Raw genomic sequence first — 20,173 nt, 5'->3', positions numbered from 1 at the left:
ATTATTGTGACTAAACCATCACGTGGAATTTGACTGTCGTCATGACTTGTGACCGCCGATGTGGCGGTAATACGGTCACCACACAGCCCTAGTTATGGAAATAAAAAGGTGTTGAAAACAAATTGGCTCCCTATTAAAAAAATAAGATGGAGAACCAGGTAAAACTGGGAGTTTTGATGCAGGCACAGCCAACTAGCACAATAATAATATTGTCAGTCCAAACGATATATAATATCCCGATAAAATCACTGAATGCAGTTAATAAACCCTGCAGGAAACCCCTACAGTATAAGTCTATAAAATGATGTGTGACTCTGAAGTCGTTGTGAATCTTCAGACAGTCACAAATTTGATAGGCCTATGCACAATTCACTACACAAGCATCTCGGTCACAGACATGAAGTCTTAACAACTCAGAGAGACGTGAGGGAAAAATGCCATCTTCTCCGGTCCTAGAGCCTACGTTATTTTCCAAGTTGCTTATATCGGTTTCATTTGTTCTGATATCTTGTCAGCGACACTATGTAAAGGTGACACAGCACCTCTTATTTGTGGAGAATCCTGGCATAGTGACCATATCTTGGTTTAAAATGACCATCTGATTAGGAATTATTCCTGAAATTGAAACTTGGTAGATTTTTCAGGAAAATATGAATCCCCTTTGTACATTGAGGTTATGAACTTATTGTTCAATGTATCATTATAATTCAGTCAGTAAATTTATCATGATATGGATTTGTGTCCATATCACCCAACTAATACTGGAGGTGGTGACAACGTCCGTGTGGCATGTAGAGAAAATGTCACGACATGGTGTCACGGTGAGAGATGATACGGTGATACATTGTGTTCAATAGCCTGGGCGTGCAGAATAAGGTATTCAGAGATTTGGTGCAAGTCTGTCAGAAAAGGCTTTTGTGAAAAGATTGGAGCCCAGCAAACTAGGAGTGATCTGTAGATAGTGACTGAAGAGTTCTGATAAAACATTTGTCACCACACAACATTGCATACAGTCTAAGATGTAGCAGGGTATAGGGTAAATCTACACTGCTCAAATAAATGTAATTTTTTTATTTTTTATTTTACCTTTATTTAACCAGGCAAGTCAGTTAAGAACATATTCTTATTTTCAATGACGGCCTGGGAACAGTGGGTTAACTGCCTGTTCAGGGGCAGAACGACAGATTTGTACCTTGTCAGCTCGGGGGTTTGAACTAGTCCAACACTCTAACCACTAGGCTACACAATGTAACTCCATGTCAATCACACTTTGTGAAATCAAACTGTCCATTTAGGAAGCAACACTGATTGACAATAAATGTCACATGCTGTTGTGCAAATGGAATAGACAACAGGTGGAAATTATAGACAATTAGAAAGACACCCCCAATAAAGGAGTAGTTCTGCAGGTGGTGACCACAGACCACTTCTCAGTTCCTATGCTTCCTGGCTGATGTTTTGGTCACTTTTGACATGGAACGGAGTCTTACAACCCACACAAGCGGCTCAGGTAGTGCAGCTCATCCAGGATGGTTTGCTGTGTCTGTCAGCGTATTGTCCAGAGCATGGAGGCGCTACCAGGAGATGTGGAGGAGGCCGTAGGAGGGCAACAACCCAGCAGCAGGACCGCTACCTCCACCTTTGTGCAAGGAGGAGCACTGCCAGAGCCCTGCAAAATGACCTCCAGCAGGCCACAAATGTGCATGTGTCTGCTCAAACGGTCAGAAACAGACTCCATGAGGGTGGTATGAGGGTCCGACGTCCACAGGTGGGGGTTGTGCTTACAGCCCAACACCGTGCAGGACGTTTGGCATTTGCCAGAGAACACCAAGATTGGCGAATTCACCACTGGCGCCCTATGCTCTTCACAGATGAAAGCAGGTTCACACTGAGCACATGTGACAAACGTGACAGTCTGGAGACGCCGTGGAGAACGTTCTGCTGCCTGCAACATCCTTCAGCATGACCGGTTTGGCAGTGGGTCAGTCATGGTGTGGGGTGGCATTTCTTTGGGGGGCCAAACAGCCCTCCATGTGCTCGCCAGAGCACTGCCATTAGGTACTGAGATGAGATCCTCAGACCCCTTGTGAGAACATATGCTGGTGCAGTTGGCCCTGGGTTCCTCCTACTGCAAGTCAATGTGTGTCAGCAGTTCCTGCAAGAGGAAGGCATTGATGCTATGGACTGGCCCGCCCATTCCCCAGACCTGAATCCAATTGACACATCTGGGACATCATGTCTCGCTCCATCCACCAACGCCACGTTGCACCACAGACTGTCCAGGAGTTGGCGGATGCTTTAGTCCAGGTCTGGGAGGAGATCCCTCAGGAGACCATCCACCACCTCATCAGGAGCATGCCCAGGTGTTGTAGGGAGGTCATACAGGCACGTGGAGGACACACACACACACACACAACTGAGCCTCACTTTGACTTGTTTTATAAGGACATTACATCAAAGTTGGATCAGCCTGTAGTGTGGTTGCATGTATGTTACACAAAATAACAGGGACCTTCTAGCCTCCTTTTGGCTACGGACATGAGATACACAACACAGTACAGTGTAGCGCAGTCAATGGCTATGAACCGACACATATACACACACACTTTTCTTCAGGAAAGAAACAGATATCCCATATATCTTGTAGAAGTCATGTGCATCCAGAAGGAACAGAAGCCATAGGCTAGATATTGATCCTGGTGATCTTATTGTCTGACACACTAACCCTCCTCTGGGACAGGTCTGATATAAGACCCTGTTCAACAGAATCACACACACACACACTCTCCAGGTAAAGTCCCTGGCTACTGTAAATGGTTGAGCAGGCTCCTGATGCCACTAGCTGCAAGCAGAGAGCCCATGAGCCCAGCCCTTGAGCTCAGCCTTCAGCCCGGCTGCAGCTCGTGGATTAGAAGTGTAGCCGGGAGTATCCAGGAGGATTTTCCAAGCAGGCTCGCTCAGGCTTTCCCCAAAGATGCACTTTGTTATGGTCTGGGAGAATCAGTGTAGAAGACCCATGAGCTACCTGATACCTTACAGCCCAGGAGGATACGCTCAGAGCTAGAGCGAGAGAGGACGAAATGAGAGTGGTGTGTCCAACTTCTAAAGCCCTAGAGGTTCATAAGGGGAATGGCCTTACCTATGGACAATCACTGCCAGGATTCACCGAGTCAGGCCTGTTTCAGAGAGAGAGGAGAGGGGAGACAGAGAGCTCTGCCGTGGGGTTATTGGATAACAAACGAGAGGATCGCCCAGTCCTCCTCGGAGACTGATCGTTTGTATCCATTTATGTCATAATCCAAACAACGCAAAACAATGGGTGTGCTCCACCCTGACGCAGCTTTATACAATTACCCAGCTGTGTTCAGAGTCAGGGCCCAGTCCTGTAATCACATTATAGCCAGTCTCCAGGATCAATGGAGCACAGAGAGAGGCCATCCAATCCCCAAGGCACCAAAGATGGATATGGGAGAGATCTGCCACACTCACTGACAACCCATCATCCTAATGTATTGCCCCCCCCCCCCATTATACTACCACTATGATTTATCAGAAAGGGGAAAAAAATGATTTAAAAACTTGCTGTGCTCACCCGCCTATGCAAAAGTATCAGTGAAACCTCAAAATAATAAATATAGGCCTCGCTATTTCCAATAGGCCCTAGGTATCCTGGAGCTGCTGTTTCTCTGACAGAAGGGAATAGCCGAGTGGGATGGATAGTTTGGCTACCCAGGTAAACAGACTATTATATCCAGTGATTGCGCCATACTACACCTCACCCAAATAATAGGGACAGTGAATAGGCTTACAGCTCTGAGTGAGTGACTAACCTACACTGGGGACCAGAGAGAGGTTGGAGTTTAGAAGCCATCTATGAAAGGGAGGGAAAACAGACCAGGGCTGCATATCATCCCAAAGTTGTTCCCCCTTCTACACTCACTCACTCCCTCCATCCCAGGTCTGACAGGAGGTGAAAGCAATAGAACAGTTGTCCGATGTATAGAGGGGAGTAAATGAGGATAGAGTTAAAGGTGACAGGGTTTTGGAATGTAACATACCTTAGGGACCAAAATGATAAAAGCCATATTGATTTAGTTCATTGACCAGCAGGTGCTTGGTGTTCCTCTGACCACGTAGAATGCAGACAGTTCCTTGCCTGGGTGTGAGGAGAGCCAGGCAGCGGCGTTGGGAATTGGCAGGGACCTCAAGATATACTTAGATGCCCATACGATATGTGTTGCGCTTCGATACCGTGCTTTCATTGCAATTTGATCATTCAAACATATTGCTAAACATGTCCGCTGCAGAGGGACAGGAGAGACCCATGAGACTGTTGATCAATCAGGGAAATAAGTGCTGAAAACAAGCTATGAAGGGCTTTTAGTGCAGGTACATCCAACTAGCGCTAAAACAATATTGCAATATTGTCAGACCGAAATATCAAAAAGAATATCCCAAAATGTAACTGTAGTAATTTTTTCCCCATCACTACCAGGCAGCACTAGGAGGTAGAGCCAGGAAAGGCCTTTCTGCTGCATGTTTGAGATGCCAAACATTATTCATTAAAAAATAAAAAGCAAGGACACAGAAGGGTCCAAAAACAGGACACTTAGTTAACACAAGGGAGGGAGAGAATAGAACTGAGAGTACTAGATATTAGACATCTTAGGACATTTTAGAACCGCATTGCAATGTACGCTCAATTTAGGATAGTAATCACAATTTGTAGTGTAGTGCTGTGATCGGGGGGGGGTAAAACCCAGCAGGATCTGCATACGTAACAGGAAGCTCTGGGCAGGGCAGGGCTGCTACTTTGCCTAACTACTTCCTGTAAGATAGAGCAAAGCAGAGTGGGGCTAAATCGCCTGGTCCGGTGAGGCCCCCTCTCTGCAGGGAGCTATGGTTGTGGAGGGTTCTGACCAATGGACAAGACTGCTTCACAGTCATAACTCAAATCTCTACACGTTACCTCATTTGTTAGTCATGGCAACATGATAAGTGAGATGACAAAGCATTTATAGGAAACAGAGGGATTTGCAATACTTCCTGATTCTACAGAAGGGAGATTCTCTTTGTATGTAGTAAAGACCCTCATTCCAAACCAGAGAAAATTCTGGGAAGTATCCGTTTAGAAAGCCCCTAAACAAGGAGAGCAGAGTTGAGGGGATGTTAAGAACAACATTTCACAGGAAGTCACACATCCTGCGTTAAACCGCATCCGTTTCCTCAAAAGCCCCTAATATATTGTCAAACCTTGACCATCTTCATTGTCAAACACTGACAATCATCCTCTGGTCAATACCACCAACAGACAGGCCGGTCAGCGGGGACACCACCCAAAACCCCACCACAACAACAGACCAAACCTGCCATTCTGATTGGAGTACTCGGAAAACCTCTCCACCACTTTTTAAAATTAAATATCAGTTGCATAGCGCCAATTGGTCTTTGTGTCGGGCCATTTTGAGTCTGTAATCGAACCCACAAATGCTGATGCTCCAGATATTCAACTAGTCTAAAAGAAAGCTAGTTTTATTGCTTCTTTTAAAAATCAGCACAAGTTTTCAGCTGTGCAAACATAAAATGATAACATTGGATTAGCTAACACAACTTGCCATTGGAACACAGGAGTGATGGTTGCTGATAAAATGTAGATATTCTATTTAAAAAATGTAAGACTAAAATCAGCAGTTTCCAGCTACAATAGTCATGTCCAACATTAACAATGTCTACACTGTATTTCTGATAAATTTGATGTTACTTCAAAATGGACACTTTTTTTGCCTTTCTTTCGAAAACAAGGACATTTCTAAGTGACCCCCAACTTTTGAACGGTAGTGTACATTTCTATAAAACCGGTAGTGTCTATTTATAAAACAAATATTAGGGCAACTACTAAAACAATACTGCACAAGGCTTCTAAATATACACCCCAAAAACTATTTCAAGGGACATGGATCCTCAATAAAACCGCTATAGGAAAAAGTTGTCAGGGCACAGGCTCCTCATACGAAACAAATTTTCCAAAAAAGGGGGTAGGTCGAAAGTGAAAGAAACAGAGTGAACGAAAGAGCTGAAGCATGCAGCAGGAGGTATTGGGATGACGGCATTGTAGCTTCCAGAGAACATGCCAAACCATGGAAATCATTTCCTGCTCCACAGAAGACTTATGGAATTCTAGCACCATGTTTTACGTCAAAACCACCTCCCTCTACCCCCCCCCTCCCCAAGCCTACCCACCCCCCCTTCCTCTCAGCCAGCCCACCACCACTTCTCCATCCCTTACAACAGATCTAGGATCAGCTTATCCTCGAATCCGAACCACTAGGATGGGAAAACAACAGCGTTTAAGGGCATCTGAACCTTACGCCCCTCTAAACCTTACGCCCCTCTAAACCTTACGCCCCTCTAAACCTTACTCCCCTCTAAACCTTACGCCCCTCTAAACCTTACTCCCCTCTAAACCTTACGCCCCTCTAAACCTTACGCCCCTCTAAACCTTACGCCCCTCTAAAACCTTAAACCTTACCCCTCTAAACCTTACTCCCCTCTAAACCTTACGCCCCTCTAAACCTTACTCCCCTCTAAACCTTACTCCCCTCTAAACCTTACTCCCCTCTAAACCTTACTCCCCTCTAAACCTTACTCCCCTCTAAACCTTACTCCCCTCTAAACCGCTGTCAGGATGAAGCTAAGCAGGGGCAACACAACACTGATTGGCTCTACTATTCAGAGTCAAAGCCCCTTAGAACTTTCCCACTGGGAGTCAACACCCACCCAGGTTGGAGGAGCAACATTGCTTTACTCAAACACATCTTTTACATAAGAGTTTTGACTTTCCTCCATGCGCTCCCCCTCCCTTAGGGTAGAGGTACTGTATATTAACAAAGTAGCTCCTCTACTCCCGAAAGTCAGATGTTTGGCTTTTTCACAAACCCTTTTCTTGGAGCCCTGACACAGAAAACAGGGACTTCTTCCAGGATGGTGCAACATTACAACAATGCATTCTTAGAAAAAAGATTGCACAGAACAAACAAGAGTGTTTGCATCCCCACTTTCACAGGAAGGGGCAGGCCATACCGGTATGTGTGTGTGTCTGTACAAAATGTGCCTCGCTCAATTTAATGACGTCCGTGTTAGCGCATCAGGATTCCAGGGATTGCATTAGCATTGAGTGCTGCCAACTGGCAGCCAGGCAGGCCTCCATTATATAGGCTAACAATAAGAGCACAAGGCCAGTGGCTGTCCTGTCCCTTAATGGACACTGTAAAGGCCTGTGTAGAAGGACAGGACAGATCTTGGCACTCTTTAAAAATTGTGATATGGGTATTTTCTGGTACTCACGGCAAATAATTCAACATTTTTAACCATGGTGCTCGCTTCAACAAAACCCAAAGAAACCAAAGTGTTTGTTGGACAATTATCATGTTATTACCAGGTCATATGCAATGAAAGGGACTGGGCAATCACTACCAACGTACACTACCGGTCAAAAGTTTTAGAACACCTACTCATTCAAGGGCTTTTCTTGATTTTTACTATTTTCTACATTGTAAAACTGTGGTGTTTCAAAACTATGAAACACCACATATGGAATCATGTAGTAACCAAAAAGTGTTAACCAAATTAAAAGATATGAGATTCTTCAAAGAAGCCACCCTTTGCATGACAGCTTTGCACACTTGGCATTCTCTCAACCAGCTTCAACTGGAATTATTTTCCAATAGTCTTGAAGGAGTTCCCACATATGCTGAGTAATTGTTGGCTTCTTTTTTCTGTCACTACTGCTTTGTGGTCCGAATTATCCCAAACCATCTCAATTGGGTTGAGGTTGGGTGATTGTGGAGCCCAGATCATCTGATGCAGCACACTCACTTTCCTTCTTGGTCAAATAGCCCTTATACAGCCTGGAGGTGTTTTGGGTCATTGTCCTGTTGAAAAACAAATGATAGTCGCGCTAAGCGAAAACCAGACGGGATGGCGTATCGCTGCAGAATGTGGCGGTTGGAAACAACAACAAAAAAAAATATATATATATATATATTTTTTTTTAATCGACCATGAAGACCTGATTCACTCAGTCTCCTCTGAACAGTTAATGATGAGATGTGTGTTAGTTGAACTCTGAAGCATTTATTTGGGCTGCAACTTCTGAGGCTGGTAACTAATGAACTTAACCTCCGCAGCAGAGGTAACTCTGGGTCTTTCTTTCCTGCGATGGTCCTCATGAGCCAGTTTCATCATAGCGCTTGATGGTTTTTGTGACTACACTTGAGAAACGTTGAGTTCTTGAAATGTTCTATATTGACTGACCTTCATGTCTTAAAGTAATGATGGACTACCGTTTGCTTATTTGCACTGTTATTGCCATAATATGGATTTGGTCTTTTATCAAGTAGGTCTCTCTTCTGTATACCACCCCTACATTGTCACAACACAACTGTCTGGCTCAAATGCATTAAGAAGGAAAGAAATTCCACAAATTAACTTTTAACAAGGCACACCTGTTAATTGAAATGCATTCCTGGTGACTACCTCATGAAGCTAGTTGAGAGAATGCCAAGGGTGTGCAAAGCTGTCATCGAGGGAAAGGGTGGCAAATTTGAAGAATTACCCTTTTTTGGTTACTACGTGATTCCATATGTCTTCCTTATTATTCGACAATGTAGAAAATAGTAAAAAACTAAATCCCCTGGAATGAGTAAGTGTGTCCAAACTTTTGACTGGTACGGTGTACTTTTAAAAAATCTAGGCACCGTTAATACTTCACTAGGATTTGTTAGGATGACAAAGGCTACTGAAACCCCTTGGATTAGATGAGGTGATGCCAGGCAATGGAAACTGCTCAGGAGGTGGCAAATGATCATGGTTTACTGTGTGAAATTGAGTAAGATGATGATGGCAATGGTAACTGTCACCGCAGCAGCAAAATCTCATGTTTGAGTGTGAAATCAAGTTAGACCATTTTAACCATATTTGATGATGAACCCGAAGTTGATAGTGAGCCAAAGTCTCAGAATGTCAGACTTCCTACAATGTTGATACAGTGTGACAATTGTTCCATCTTCATCCAATAAAGTCCACATCTAATGTTGTTTAGTCAGATGTTGGTTTCCCCTTCGATTCCAACAGAAAAGCTTTCAAAAGGAAGCACTTCGGATAAGAACAAAGTCATAATGTCCAACTTCAGCAGACACAAACAAGTGAAGTACTGAGTGAGGGGGCGATCAGAGGGGAGGGTTTTTAATCATGCAGCCTGAAACACCGTTCTCCTCAGATCAGGGGGGGGGGGGGGAATGAAGACTAATCAATGGCAAAGTGCTTTCCTGGCATTTCACAGTTGAATCCATTACGCTGTACTGCAGTTACTAGCTCCCCATCTGAGCCTCTGATGTAACGGGGTTAGTCACTGCTTATAGTAGGGGATGGAGGACTGACGGACGGCAGACAGAACACATACATTATGCATGTTAAAGCATGACCCAACCTACAACAAGAGAACTGTGCTGGTAAAGGGTTGTGTTTTCAATGTGGGCTGTAAAGAGTAGCTGTGAAACCACCATGAGGAATCTTCGCTCAGTATGTGTGACAATGCAGCGCATGCCACGGACTGCACCCTTAGACATGAACAGAATCACAAGGGATTTTGTGAGAGAGACTGGGACAGGACATCCTGGGTGTCTGTGTACGAGAAGTACGTGGCATGTGTATGCGTGTTGACAGACTACCTTCAAAAGGATGCCCTCTAAATTAACCTGCCTACACCAAGACAAACATCTGACTATCATTCAACCAATCAGAGTCCATATGCCAACATGTGGCCAAAGCACTTGAATGCAGTTTAGTCTGTACTCAACCATGTCACCAGTGAGAGGTGGGTGGACCGGGAGGCATGAAAAGAGGTCACGTACAGCGGGGAGAAAGCGCACACACATAAAAGAGGTGGTGCCTTTTCTCACAATACACCAGTGTCACACTAGTTTCATCATGTGAGGCTCCCATGATCCCACTCTATCCAGTGTAAGTTGTTGATTTACTCTAAATGTGGATAATACTTGATCATTACTTCATCTCATTACCACTACTGGTCATATGTACAGTATTTCAACAAGGTCAACATAGAGTAGCCATGTGTCAAGTCTGCAGGGAGACTGGGTTAATGATTACAATGGAAAACAACCTGACTAGACCTATTTGAATGTTCCCATGCCATCTAAGTTGCACCCAAACACCAACATGTCAACTATGGGGGCCGTTTGAGGATAACCATAGCAGCTACAGGAACTTTTTAACTTGATTTATCAAGACAAGTCCCTGCGCTTGTCTCAAAGCAATCAAAGCGGTGCTGAAATGACAATCTAGGTCACCACACGTTGGTAAGCTATTCCTTCACATTTATTACAAACGATTGGATAACTGGGAGTTTGATACATGCCTTCAACCTGTACATAGCCCATCTGTAAACAGCCCATCCAACTACCTCATCTCCATACTGTATTTATCTTTGCACCCTAGTATCTCTACTTGCACATTCATCTTCTACACGTCTATCACTCCAGTGTTTAATTGGTATATTGTAATTACGTCGCCACCACGGCCTATTTATTGCCTTCCTCATTTGCACTCACTGCATATAGACTTTTTCTACCGTGTTTGTTTATTCCATGTGTAACTCTGCGTAGGTGTCAAACGGCTTTGCTTTATCTTGGCCAGGTCGCAGATGTAAATGAGAACTTGTTCTCAACTAGCTTACCTGGTTAGATAAAAAAATACCGTTCACATATTGAGGAGGAAAAAAGGTTGGTGGTATGGTAAAGTTTGGGAAAAACATGGACAAAACATTAAGGACACCTCTTTCCATGACAGACAGACAGACTCTGCGAAAGATGTGATCCCTTATTGAGATCACTTGTTAAATCTACTTCAAAATCAGTGTAGATGAAGGGGAGGAAACAGTTTAAAGGTTTTGTAAGCATTGAGACATGTATTGTGTATGTGAGCCATTCAGAGGGTGAATGGGCAAGAAAACATGGTGCATTGAACGGGGTATGGTAGTAGGTGCCAGGCGCACCGGTTTGTGTCAAGAACAGCTACGCTGCTAGGTTTTTCCACACGAAACAATTTCCTGTGCATATCAAGAATGGTCTACCACCCAATAGACATTAAGATAACTTGACACATCGTTAGGAAGCATTGGTGTCAACATGGGCCAGAATCCCTGTGGACTTCTTTCAACACACCTTGTTGAATCCAAGGTGGGAGGGGGATGTAACTCAATCAGGTAGGTGTTCCTAATGTTTAGTATAATCAGTGTTAGTTTCAGTGTGACAAGAACAACTGACAGTCACAGTCAGCTGAACCAAATGATTCTAAACCATGGACATCAAACCACACACACACACACTTGAATCCACTGGCAATAACTCACAAAACCAAAGGTAACCAGGACCGAGCACAACATGATTCGCGGAATCACAATAGTATCATAAATACAAACTATTGACCAATAACAAGAGCAGTAAATTATTGAAATATTACAACAAGCTGGACAACCCCCTATAAAGCACACACACCTCATGCTGTAACAGAAGGGAAGCATTCACAAGGGGAACTTACAGCTCCATATATCCACACACACACACACCTCATGCTGTAACAGAAAGAAACATTCACAAGGGGAACTTACAGCTCCATACATCCACATCTTCTAGTGATGTGCAGTTTGCAAACTGTTCATCCTTTTTGAACAACTCTTTTTACTGACTCGAGAGTCAAGATTTGTTTTTCTGAGTGACAGCAGGATTTATACTCGCTCCTCCGGCTCAGCGGCTTCTTAGACTTGCTCCGACCAACAATTGTCCGCCATATATGCACGCAGGAAAACCGATCATGCTGCCGGCAGCACAGAGAAGGAAGATACATATTTAAAACCGATCATGCTGCCGGCAGCACAGAGAAGGAAGATGCATATTTAAAACCGATCATGCTGCCGGCAGCACAGAGAAGGAAGATACATATTTAAAACCGATCATGCTGCCGGCAGCACAGAGAAGGAAGATACATATTTAAAACCGATCATGCTGCCGGCAGCACAGAGAAGGAAGATACATATTTAAAACCGATCATGCTGCCGGCAGCACAGAGAAGGAAGATACATATTTAAAACCGATCATGCTGCCGGCAGCACAGAGAAGGAAGATACATATTTAAAACCGATCATGCTGCCGGCAGCACAGAGAAGGAAGATACATATTTAAAACCGATCATGCTGCCGGCAGCACAGAGAAGGAAAATACATATTTAAAACTGATCATTGATCGTAAGAACGAACGTAATGATTAGATTATTGGATATTATGAGGGACACAGCTTTGTAAAAAACTAAACATACACACAGCCTTTGCTCAACAAACTCAAGCCATTGGGGTGCTGCAGTTCGCAAAGGATATTGTGCTCATCACCCTCACAGCAGTCAAGCAATGCATTTCGCCAAGAGTTGTCGTTCACAATATAGTCAGATTTCGGCCACAACTAGACCTTCCTTCAAATGCATGAAGAAATCATCTTATTTGTAATCAACACATGCACATGGTTTAAAGCACCTTTTTACAAGTCTCATTCACAAATGCCAGCTCCAACAAACCCCTTATGGTGAACGAGAGGCTTGGAAAATCATGACTCTAAAGTCCTCAGTTCATCGTTCTCCGGCAGGGGGTCCTACGTACTCTGGGAAAAGCTGACTCCAATGAATGAATGGAGTCAAAAGATTTGTTCTTTTGACTGAAGGAGTCAAAAACATCCGAGTCAGTTAACTGAGCCTCCCTGACGTTTCCCCACACGGTGCAGCTGCAGTGCTGCATGGGAGCCTGGTTTAGATGCAGCACATACGACCACAGAGAACAAAAGCCACAATTATACTGAGCTTTAACAGAAGGGCTGAAACAGGGAAATGTGTAGGCAAGGGGGAAAAAAATATGGTGCAATGGAGAAATGTTGGGTATTCACACACCTAAGACACTGTCAAGTCCCAAACTGCACTGCCATCATGATGCGTTTCACCATGAAACAACCCAGTGTTCCACATGCTGAAACAGAGTTCATTCCCACTCTGTTAAATCTCTCGCTCAGAAACTTGTAAAACGGCAGCATAATTCCATTGGATGTTGCTAATCATGTGATAGAATGTGAGAAGTTCCAGTATATCCATATCATAAAACATTACAGGCTAGATAGATTCTGAATTCCCACTTAAGCGAACAGAGTAGCCTGTATGTTTAGTTTGTGTCGCTCACCGGTTACGAGGTGCTATTATCTGTTAATGGTGTTTAGATGAAGGCACATTCCAGTTGTCAGTTGAGTAACTGTTGCAAAGAAAACACATGTACTGCCTCACAAATATGACGAGATAACTGACAGACAGAAGCCAGCTGCAGATGGGAGTCAGAGGGGACAGGGGCCAAAGAACATTGCCTCGTGACCAACTATGGCCTTCCTCCCCCTTGGTCAACCACATAAGGAAAACAAATGTAGTAGAAATTGGTCATCTGAATAGAAGCACAGATCAACACAAAATAAAACATTGACATAAATCAATATGCAAATGTTTCTATTCCAATACTGAATAAGATGGGAAATTTTTTTTAAAGGGACATAAGCAGGGACATAAGCACATTTCTCCCAGAAGAAGCTGGACATAAAGAGTGCAACACCATTGAACATCTCTTACCGAGTTTCTCCACGAGTTTGAGCATGACCCCACCGATGTGGATCTCACCGGTGACCCTCAGAGACACGTCCCTGTGGAGGTCTGTCACGTGCATCTTCAGTTCCCACGTTCCGTCCGCATAGCAGCCATCGGGCATCCGTATACCGTCCAGCGCCATCCTTTCACAAATCACAACAATTAGGAAAAACTGCCCAAGAAAGAAACACTTTCATTCAACTGGTAAAAAAAAAGATGCATCAAAATTGTGTTTGCCATTCATTGGTGAAGTTGGTCATATGCAGACTGAAAGTGACTTGAGGAAGCACAGGACCCAGGCCACCATAGCCGATCAAAGTGTTTTGATAAAATGTTGCGATTGTCCATAACTTCAACAGTTTCTGTTTCTTGAATCATAACTCATATTTTACATTTTTTTCTTATAGGCCATTTGAAGCATGCTTTGGATATGGCTCTAGCAAAGGCTTCCTTAGCTCTTGAGAACCCAAAGTGGCTCACAGCCGGTCCTTGGTTCTCTGCTGATGGTATGGAGGATAGCTGGCGCCATGTGAACTACAATCCCGACGTTGTTTTAACGTTTGGAAACGTTATTATTCCGCGGTAGCGATACTGTTTTGGAAACCTTTGGAACTTAACTTTCAATTAGGCAACAAAAAAAAAAATTAAACACCTACTGAGCGCAATTTAGCAGTCGCACCCGGCTGTTTTCACTCACTACCTCAGATATATTCTCTCACCTTGCGCTCGCATTTCCATTGGACCATTCCACATTTGCGGTCAGATGGCATGTTCATCAAAATACAGGCGGTTGTAACTTTCCTGAACTGTGACAGTAAGTGTATCTGTTGTATATGAAAAATGATATACAAGTTAAGTTCCAAATGTTTCCAAAGCTGTATTGCATGCGAGGCATATTTTGCGTTTAGACAGATCATTTGGGCAGGCGTCGGGGCATTTGCCTCACAAGGCTAAAGGGACATCCAATGGCTCAATGTAATTGGAGTCATGAATAAGTCTTAAAGCGGCAATCAGCAATTGAAACAACGCGAAATTCTCGCCTCAGATTCGACAAAAAAAAACTGGTTGGAGGGATGGGGTTGGAGAAATGTAACCACTCAAATTCAGACATAACTAGAGATGCAAGGACTGACCATCCATGATATCAACATAGTTTGAACAACGTTTGAGGCTATACAATGCGTTTATTGTTTTACTTCAATATTTGGAAACAGTCAAAGGTATATTTAGGATTCTGATTGGGTACGACAGTTGAACTAAGGTCACGAGGCATTACATTATCAATGGGTACATACCAAAAACAATTGATGTAACAACTGCAGATTGCCCCTTTAAGGCTACACGTGAAGTACGCAATTAATCGATAACCAAAAAAGAACAAAGGGTACCGGCCTAAATTATGGCAAACTGAAATTCAATAAAAAATATTCTCCCGTCTGTGTTCACCTGCTTTTTCTAACGGTAAAGACATCCTGACAAATATGAAGTTGATTACGTAAGCAGCCCCATACAAGAACTCATGAGAGCACCCAATCTGGTCAGCCAGAGTAACTCACTTTATGTCCATACATGAACAAAACTAATACGTTTGAACCAGTAAAGGAGAGTTAGAATCACACGTTATTTACCAGATATAGCAGGCCTTATCTGCATTTGGCGCACAAAAAAATACATGTTTTCATATTCCCGAGCGGCAGAGTGCGCAAAAAGAACTACATTTATTAGAGTTGAGGACTTAAATTAAATCGGTTGTGTCCACTCACCTTCTCAAATACACCAACCAAATCCAAAAAGCCACTTAAACTTCCGAGGTTTCGATAGTCAACCAGATTTTCTAAATACTGTAGACTATCTGGATCTTTTCAAAGAGAATATCCCAAAAAACGCGTCCAATTGAAGTATCCCAAAGTGCCTCCTGGCTTCAGCTAATGGAGTCCAGCCGTCTCTCTTTCTCCCTCCCTCTTCCCACCAGATAACGTCACTCAGTGCCCCAGCTCCAATCGACGTTTCCTTTCAAACCGTTCAGCAGTTCCTCTCTCCCAACATTACCCGCCCGGTCATTCCCCTGCTCCTTCCATACTTATATTCTTTTTCATTTGAAGGGGACTTGTGTGACGCGGGAAATTACGTACAATGTCATTTTTTATACTCTCGCAGATCTTTTCTAACCCCTAGGCTTGGAGTTTCAATGATGTCCCCAACCACGCACTCTTATTTAGAAATACATTGGAGAAGTTAAAACTATGCTTTTGTATGTGGTGTTTTATTCCATGCTTTCATTCTAAACTGACCCATTGTGGAAAATCCAACAGTTTGGTAGAGGATAACAAGCTTTCTGCATGCCTTTTATGGAAATAGTATAGCGTTTGCGGTGGTACATCCGGGGACCGTTATGGGGTCAAGGGAATTACACACAATTACTCATTTAGAACACACATTCTAAAGCCCCCCCCCATCTACAGTATATCAAATCCAGCAACTGAGCCCACTAGTCTTAAATACTTTGCAATATTATGCTCTCACTGGTAAAGATGTCACAACATTGTCCAGTGTGCAGCCACACATCTGATGTGGATATAGCTGCTGATCACTCCTTTTGATGAAACACACAAGGTTTAAAATAACACGCATTGCACTTGTTTTCCTTAAATGGTGTCCTACCCTCTTATCAGACCCACACATCCTTTCTGTTCATTGTTTTTCTTGAGCTAAATAAAATAACAAGAGAATCTCTCTCCCTGTATTTTCATTTCTGGTACATCATTAAAATACCAAACATCAGGAGTGGATTGCACACACTTTGACAGATCAACAGGCATGAGTTCTGGCTGACTGAAGTGAAGAATAACCAAACCTCTTTGACAGATCAACAGGCATGAGTTCTGGCTGACTGAAGTGAAGAATAACCAAACCTCTTTGACAGATCAACAGGCATGAGTTCTGGCTGACTGAAGTGAAGAATAACCAAACCTCTTTGATGGATCCACAACCTCAGCCCTGAAAGACTACCCTGTTGAGCGTGCATGGGTCGTAGCTATTAGTCATTGTGAACTAAATAAAATACACATCAATGTGTGGAATTGTACAGATTTTTCTATCCACACACTGCCTCCACCACTCTAGAGAATTATATATTTAGCCAAACTACTCATTTGTTTGGCTTTGTTGATGTGCATTCAAAGCCATAGCAACACAAATGGCTCGTTTGGCAAAGATTGAGCTGCTGTCCATTTTTGTTCCATTGCATCTGCTCTTCTCTACAGCAGCACGCTCTCCTGCTCCAAGTGGTCGGCGGTAAGGCATGAATCATCAGGGTTTCTGTCTCTCCTCCAGTGTTCTGCTCTCACTAGTGTCAGCTCTCCAGCTCCAGCTAAGGAGTTTGGGCCTCAGACTATGGTCTGCATTGAAACAATGTGTAACCTTTCTCTCTTGCTGCTCTGACCCCCTCGTTAGAGTCTGGCAGCCGACCCATTGCCTTATAAAGGCTGTTTTAATTGCCGGGTAAACATTTGAGTCAGATGCAGGGAGAGCATGGGAGTGGAGTTGGGAATGGTGTTGCAGAGGAGAGGAGAGAGACGGTACACTGAGGTGGAGTGGAGCTTGCCCTGCTCTGGTTTTGCTGTATAATGTCTGGCTTTCACACAACACTGGTGGTGTCACTAAAATAGTCTCAATCAATTCCAGACAATTCATTACTGATGGGGAACTTGTACGGTGTCTTGTAATGAAGTTCACAACAGCATCTGTAATCGTGTGGGTATGGCACTGTCCAATAGAAATGTGCTACTTTGTACAAATTTACATTTACATTTAAGTCATTTAGCAGACGCTCTTATCCAGAGCGACTTACAAATTAATTAAATTAAATGACATACAGCCTACAGTATTCTGCCAAACCATCCTAGACATGGACATATAATTATACAATTAGAAAGTATATTACAGCATTATAGCATGGTGTACACACAGTAGTTTACAATTCACTGCCAAGGTATTTGTGTGTGATTTAACTAGGAGTTAGAACTGCACAAGCTAAGAGAAGGGCAGCTCAAGTACATCACCCTATAAATCCCCTCTAATAGCTCAGACATGAGGACCACTGCCTGATCAGTAGTAACTAGTAACTGAGTAACTGTCTCATGCTAATTGCCTCATTGTAAATGGAGAGAGGGGCGGCAGTGTAGCCTAGTGTTTAGAGCATTGGACTAGTAACCAGAAGGTTGCAAGTTCAAATCCCCGAGCTGACAAGGTACAAATCTGTCGTTCTGCCCCGAACAGGCAGTTAACCCACTGTTCCTAGGCCACCATTGAAAATAAGGGTTTGTTCTTAAATAAAGGTAAAAAATACAAATAAAAAATAAAAAATAGACTTGGAGAGGTCTGTGATGACCAGATTTGTCAATGGGGGCCATTGTTTTACTACATGGGGAGGTATGCCATCTTGTGGACAAACCTAGAACAATGGGAATTGCAGTTTTTTGTTGTTGCATTCACTTCATTTAACTAATCCCATTTCTGCTTTACAGATATTGCTTAACTGCATTTGTATCCTACTACAGTACCACATTAGATACATAAAATGTGTTAGGTCCATATCTTCAATCACACAAAGCTCTATTCATTAACTATGAATCAGCTATTGTGGTGTGGGTGGAAAGTATGTGTGGGGCCTTCGAAAGAATGTGATGTACGGTTCAAAGGAAACAAATAGCACTATTGTTCTCCATCAAAACCGGGAGATGGAAACTAGCGAATCTTTCCCATTTAATATTTGGAGAATATCTTCCTGCCTCAGCCTCGTCCCAGACCTCCCTCCCACACATTTAAGCACTTTTCATTCAGACAGACCAGACGGTCCAGACGTCAGTACTTCCTCTCAGATGTCATCCTTGGGACATGACAGAACAACTTCAGAAGCAGCAGATGGGAGAAGAATACAGAATAAAAGAAGCCATTGTACATAAAACGTCTTTTTTTTAAATGAAAAGTAAAGAGCGTTTCAGATGGCAGTTTTAATCCATTTCAGGCATGGTGGGTTATTGCCCAGCTCTAGGGACAGTCACTTTTCCAGCAGAAATCCTTTCAAAATCAAACTAAAAATAGTTTTAGTTGTATAAGTTATAAACAGTCTTATTGAAACAGGTTTTGTTCATTCAGTCGACCCAGGCAATGCAGACATTCCTAGATGATGGTACCTCTCATTCTGTGGACATTATCTGAAAGGCGAAAGCCCTGGAACATGTTCAGTTGGTGGAACATTTGTGCAACAGAGGTACTACCTGAACTTGTCAAGTAAGAATACCATCTATATTCTGTTGCAAAACATTTTGCTACGGTGTGCCCAACAGAACACACCTGGTTTTACAGATGAGCCCTTAGGGTTCAAAGGTCATCCAAAGCCCTCATTAAACTAGGGGTGACTCTGGGATAGACCAGCTAGCTACCGCACTTTGACTTCACTAGATGCTTGGAGCTGAGATGAATGGTGAGTCCCAAGACCAATCTCAAAACAGAACAAAAAACAGAACATGCACAGCACACCATTTAAACAACCCTAGTTCTTTAGCCAATGTATTTCCGAACATAGTTAACATTCTGTGCTTGTCTATTTGAGTGAGGTTCACCTTGTGATAGCTGGCCTGATGTGTTGAAACTATAATAGACCACAATTATGATAGCCCACGAACAAAACATCCTCCAACCATCATTGTATATTGCCCCAATACCCAGCCCGTATCATTTTAGCATGCAGAGACATCAGTTGAACTGTCCTTGATCAGTACACTCAAAACATGGTAGGGAGTGTTCAAACCCTTTATAAGACAGAATAGTTGCATGACTGCCCAATGTGGAAACAACTTGATTTAGATGGCAGAAATAAGGAAGTTTTCACCTTTGTCTGTGATTGACATTTAGCACTAACACACAAAAGCAATTTCAAGCCATGTCTAAAAGGGGTACTGTGCAATTTCAAGCCATTGAGAATGTGCAAGGTCCAACATCATCCTTCACTCTGAACAATTCCAAGTACTTTTCCCTTATTGTCCATGACTTCAAGTTGTTCTCTGGTCCTCTACAAGGCAGTCTGGTCCAAGTCCGCTTCACAAAATAGGTCCCACTCTCATACACATCATGCATCTACATTAAAAACGACTCAAATAAATCCATTTTGTGGACTACGAGACCACTGGGACAGTTAGCTTGTGCCATACAGATTATTAGACAACTCAATTGAGACTTATTTTAAAGACAAAGCACAAGACATATAGGGAACTCTACAATGACAACGTGCAGTCAGCAGCACACACATTCATTTGAGGTTAGTTACATTTCATCATCCTGCATCCATCATCTTATAAAACTGCTGATATAAAAAATAAATGCTGTGTGGGATGTGTTTTTAGATAGTGAGCAGCTAGCGCCAGACCATCTG

General features: G+C 43.1%; 1 protein-coding gene across 6 annotated transcripts in view; it reads right to left on the bottom strand.

Moving 5' to 3' along the window:
- The window catches only part of LOC124046585 (fermitin family homolog 2-like), a 74,010-nt gene extending 58,205 nt beyond the window's left edge, over positions 1-15,805 (bottom strand). For 2 of the 6 annotated variants that reach the window (XM_046367114.1, XM_046367115.1), the window contains exons 1-2: positions 15,504-15,805; positions 13,726-13,883 (exon numbers count right to left, since the gene is read on the bottom strand). In XM_046367114.1, the coding sequence (XP_046223070.1) occupies positions 13,726-13,882 (157 nt within the window). In that variant the 5' untranslated portion in view covers position 13,883; positions 15,504-15,805. The remainder of the gene's footprint in view (positions 1-13,725; positions 13,884-15,503) is intronic. The other 4 variants (XM_046367116.1, XM_046367118.1, XM_046367117.1 and 1 more) reach the window with 3 other exon arrangements.
- Between the last annotated feature and the right edge of the window lie 4,368 nt (positions 15,806-20,173).

This window comes from Oncorhynchus gorbuscha, linkage group LG10 (genome assembly GCF_021184085.1).
Source record: "Oncorhynchus gorbuscha isolate QuinsamMale2020 ecotype Even-year linkage group LG10, OgorEven_v1.0, whole genome shotgun sequence".
Taxonomy (NCBI): Eukaryota; Metazoa; Chordata; class Actinopteri; order Salmoniformes; family Salmonidae; genus Oncorhynchus; species Oncorhynchus gorbuscha.
The sequence above is the reverse complement of the archived record's forward strand: the minus strand, read 5'-3'. Positions and strand labels throughout refer to the sequence as shown.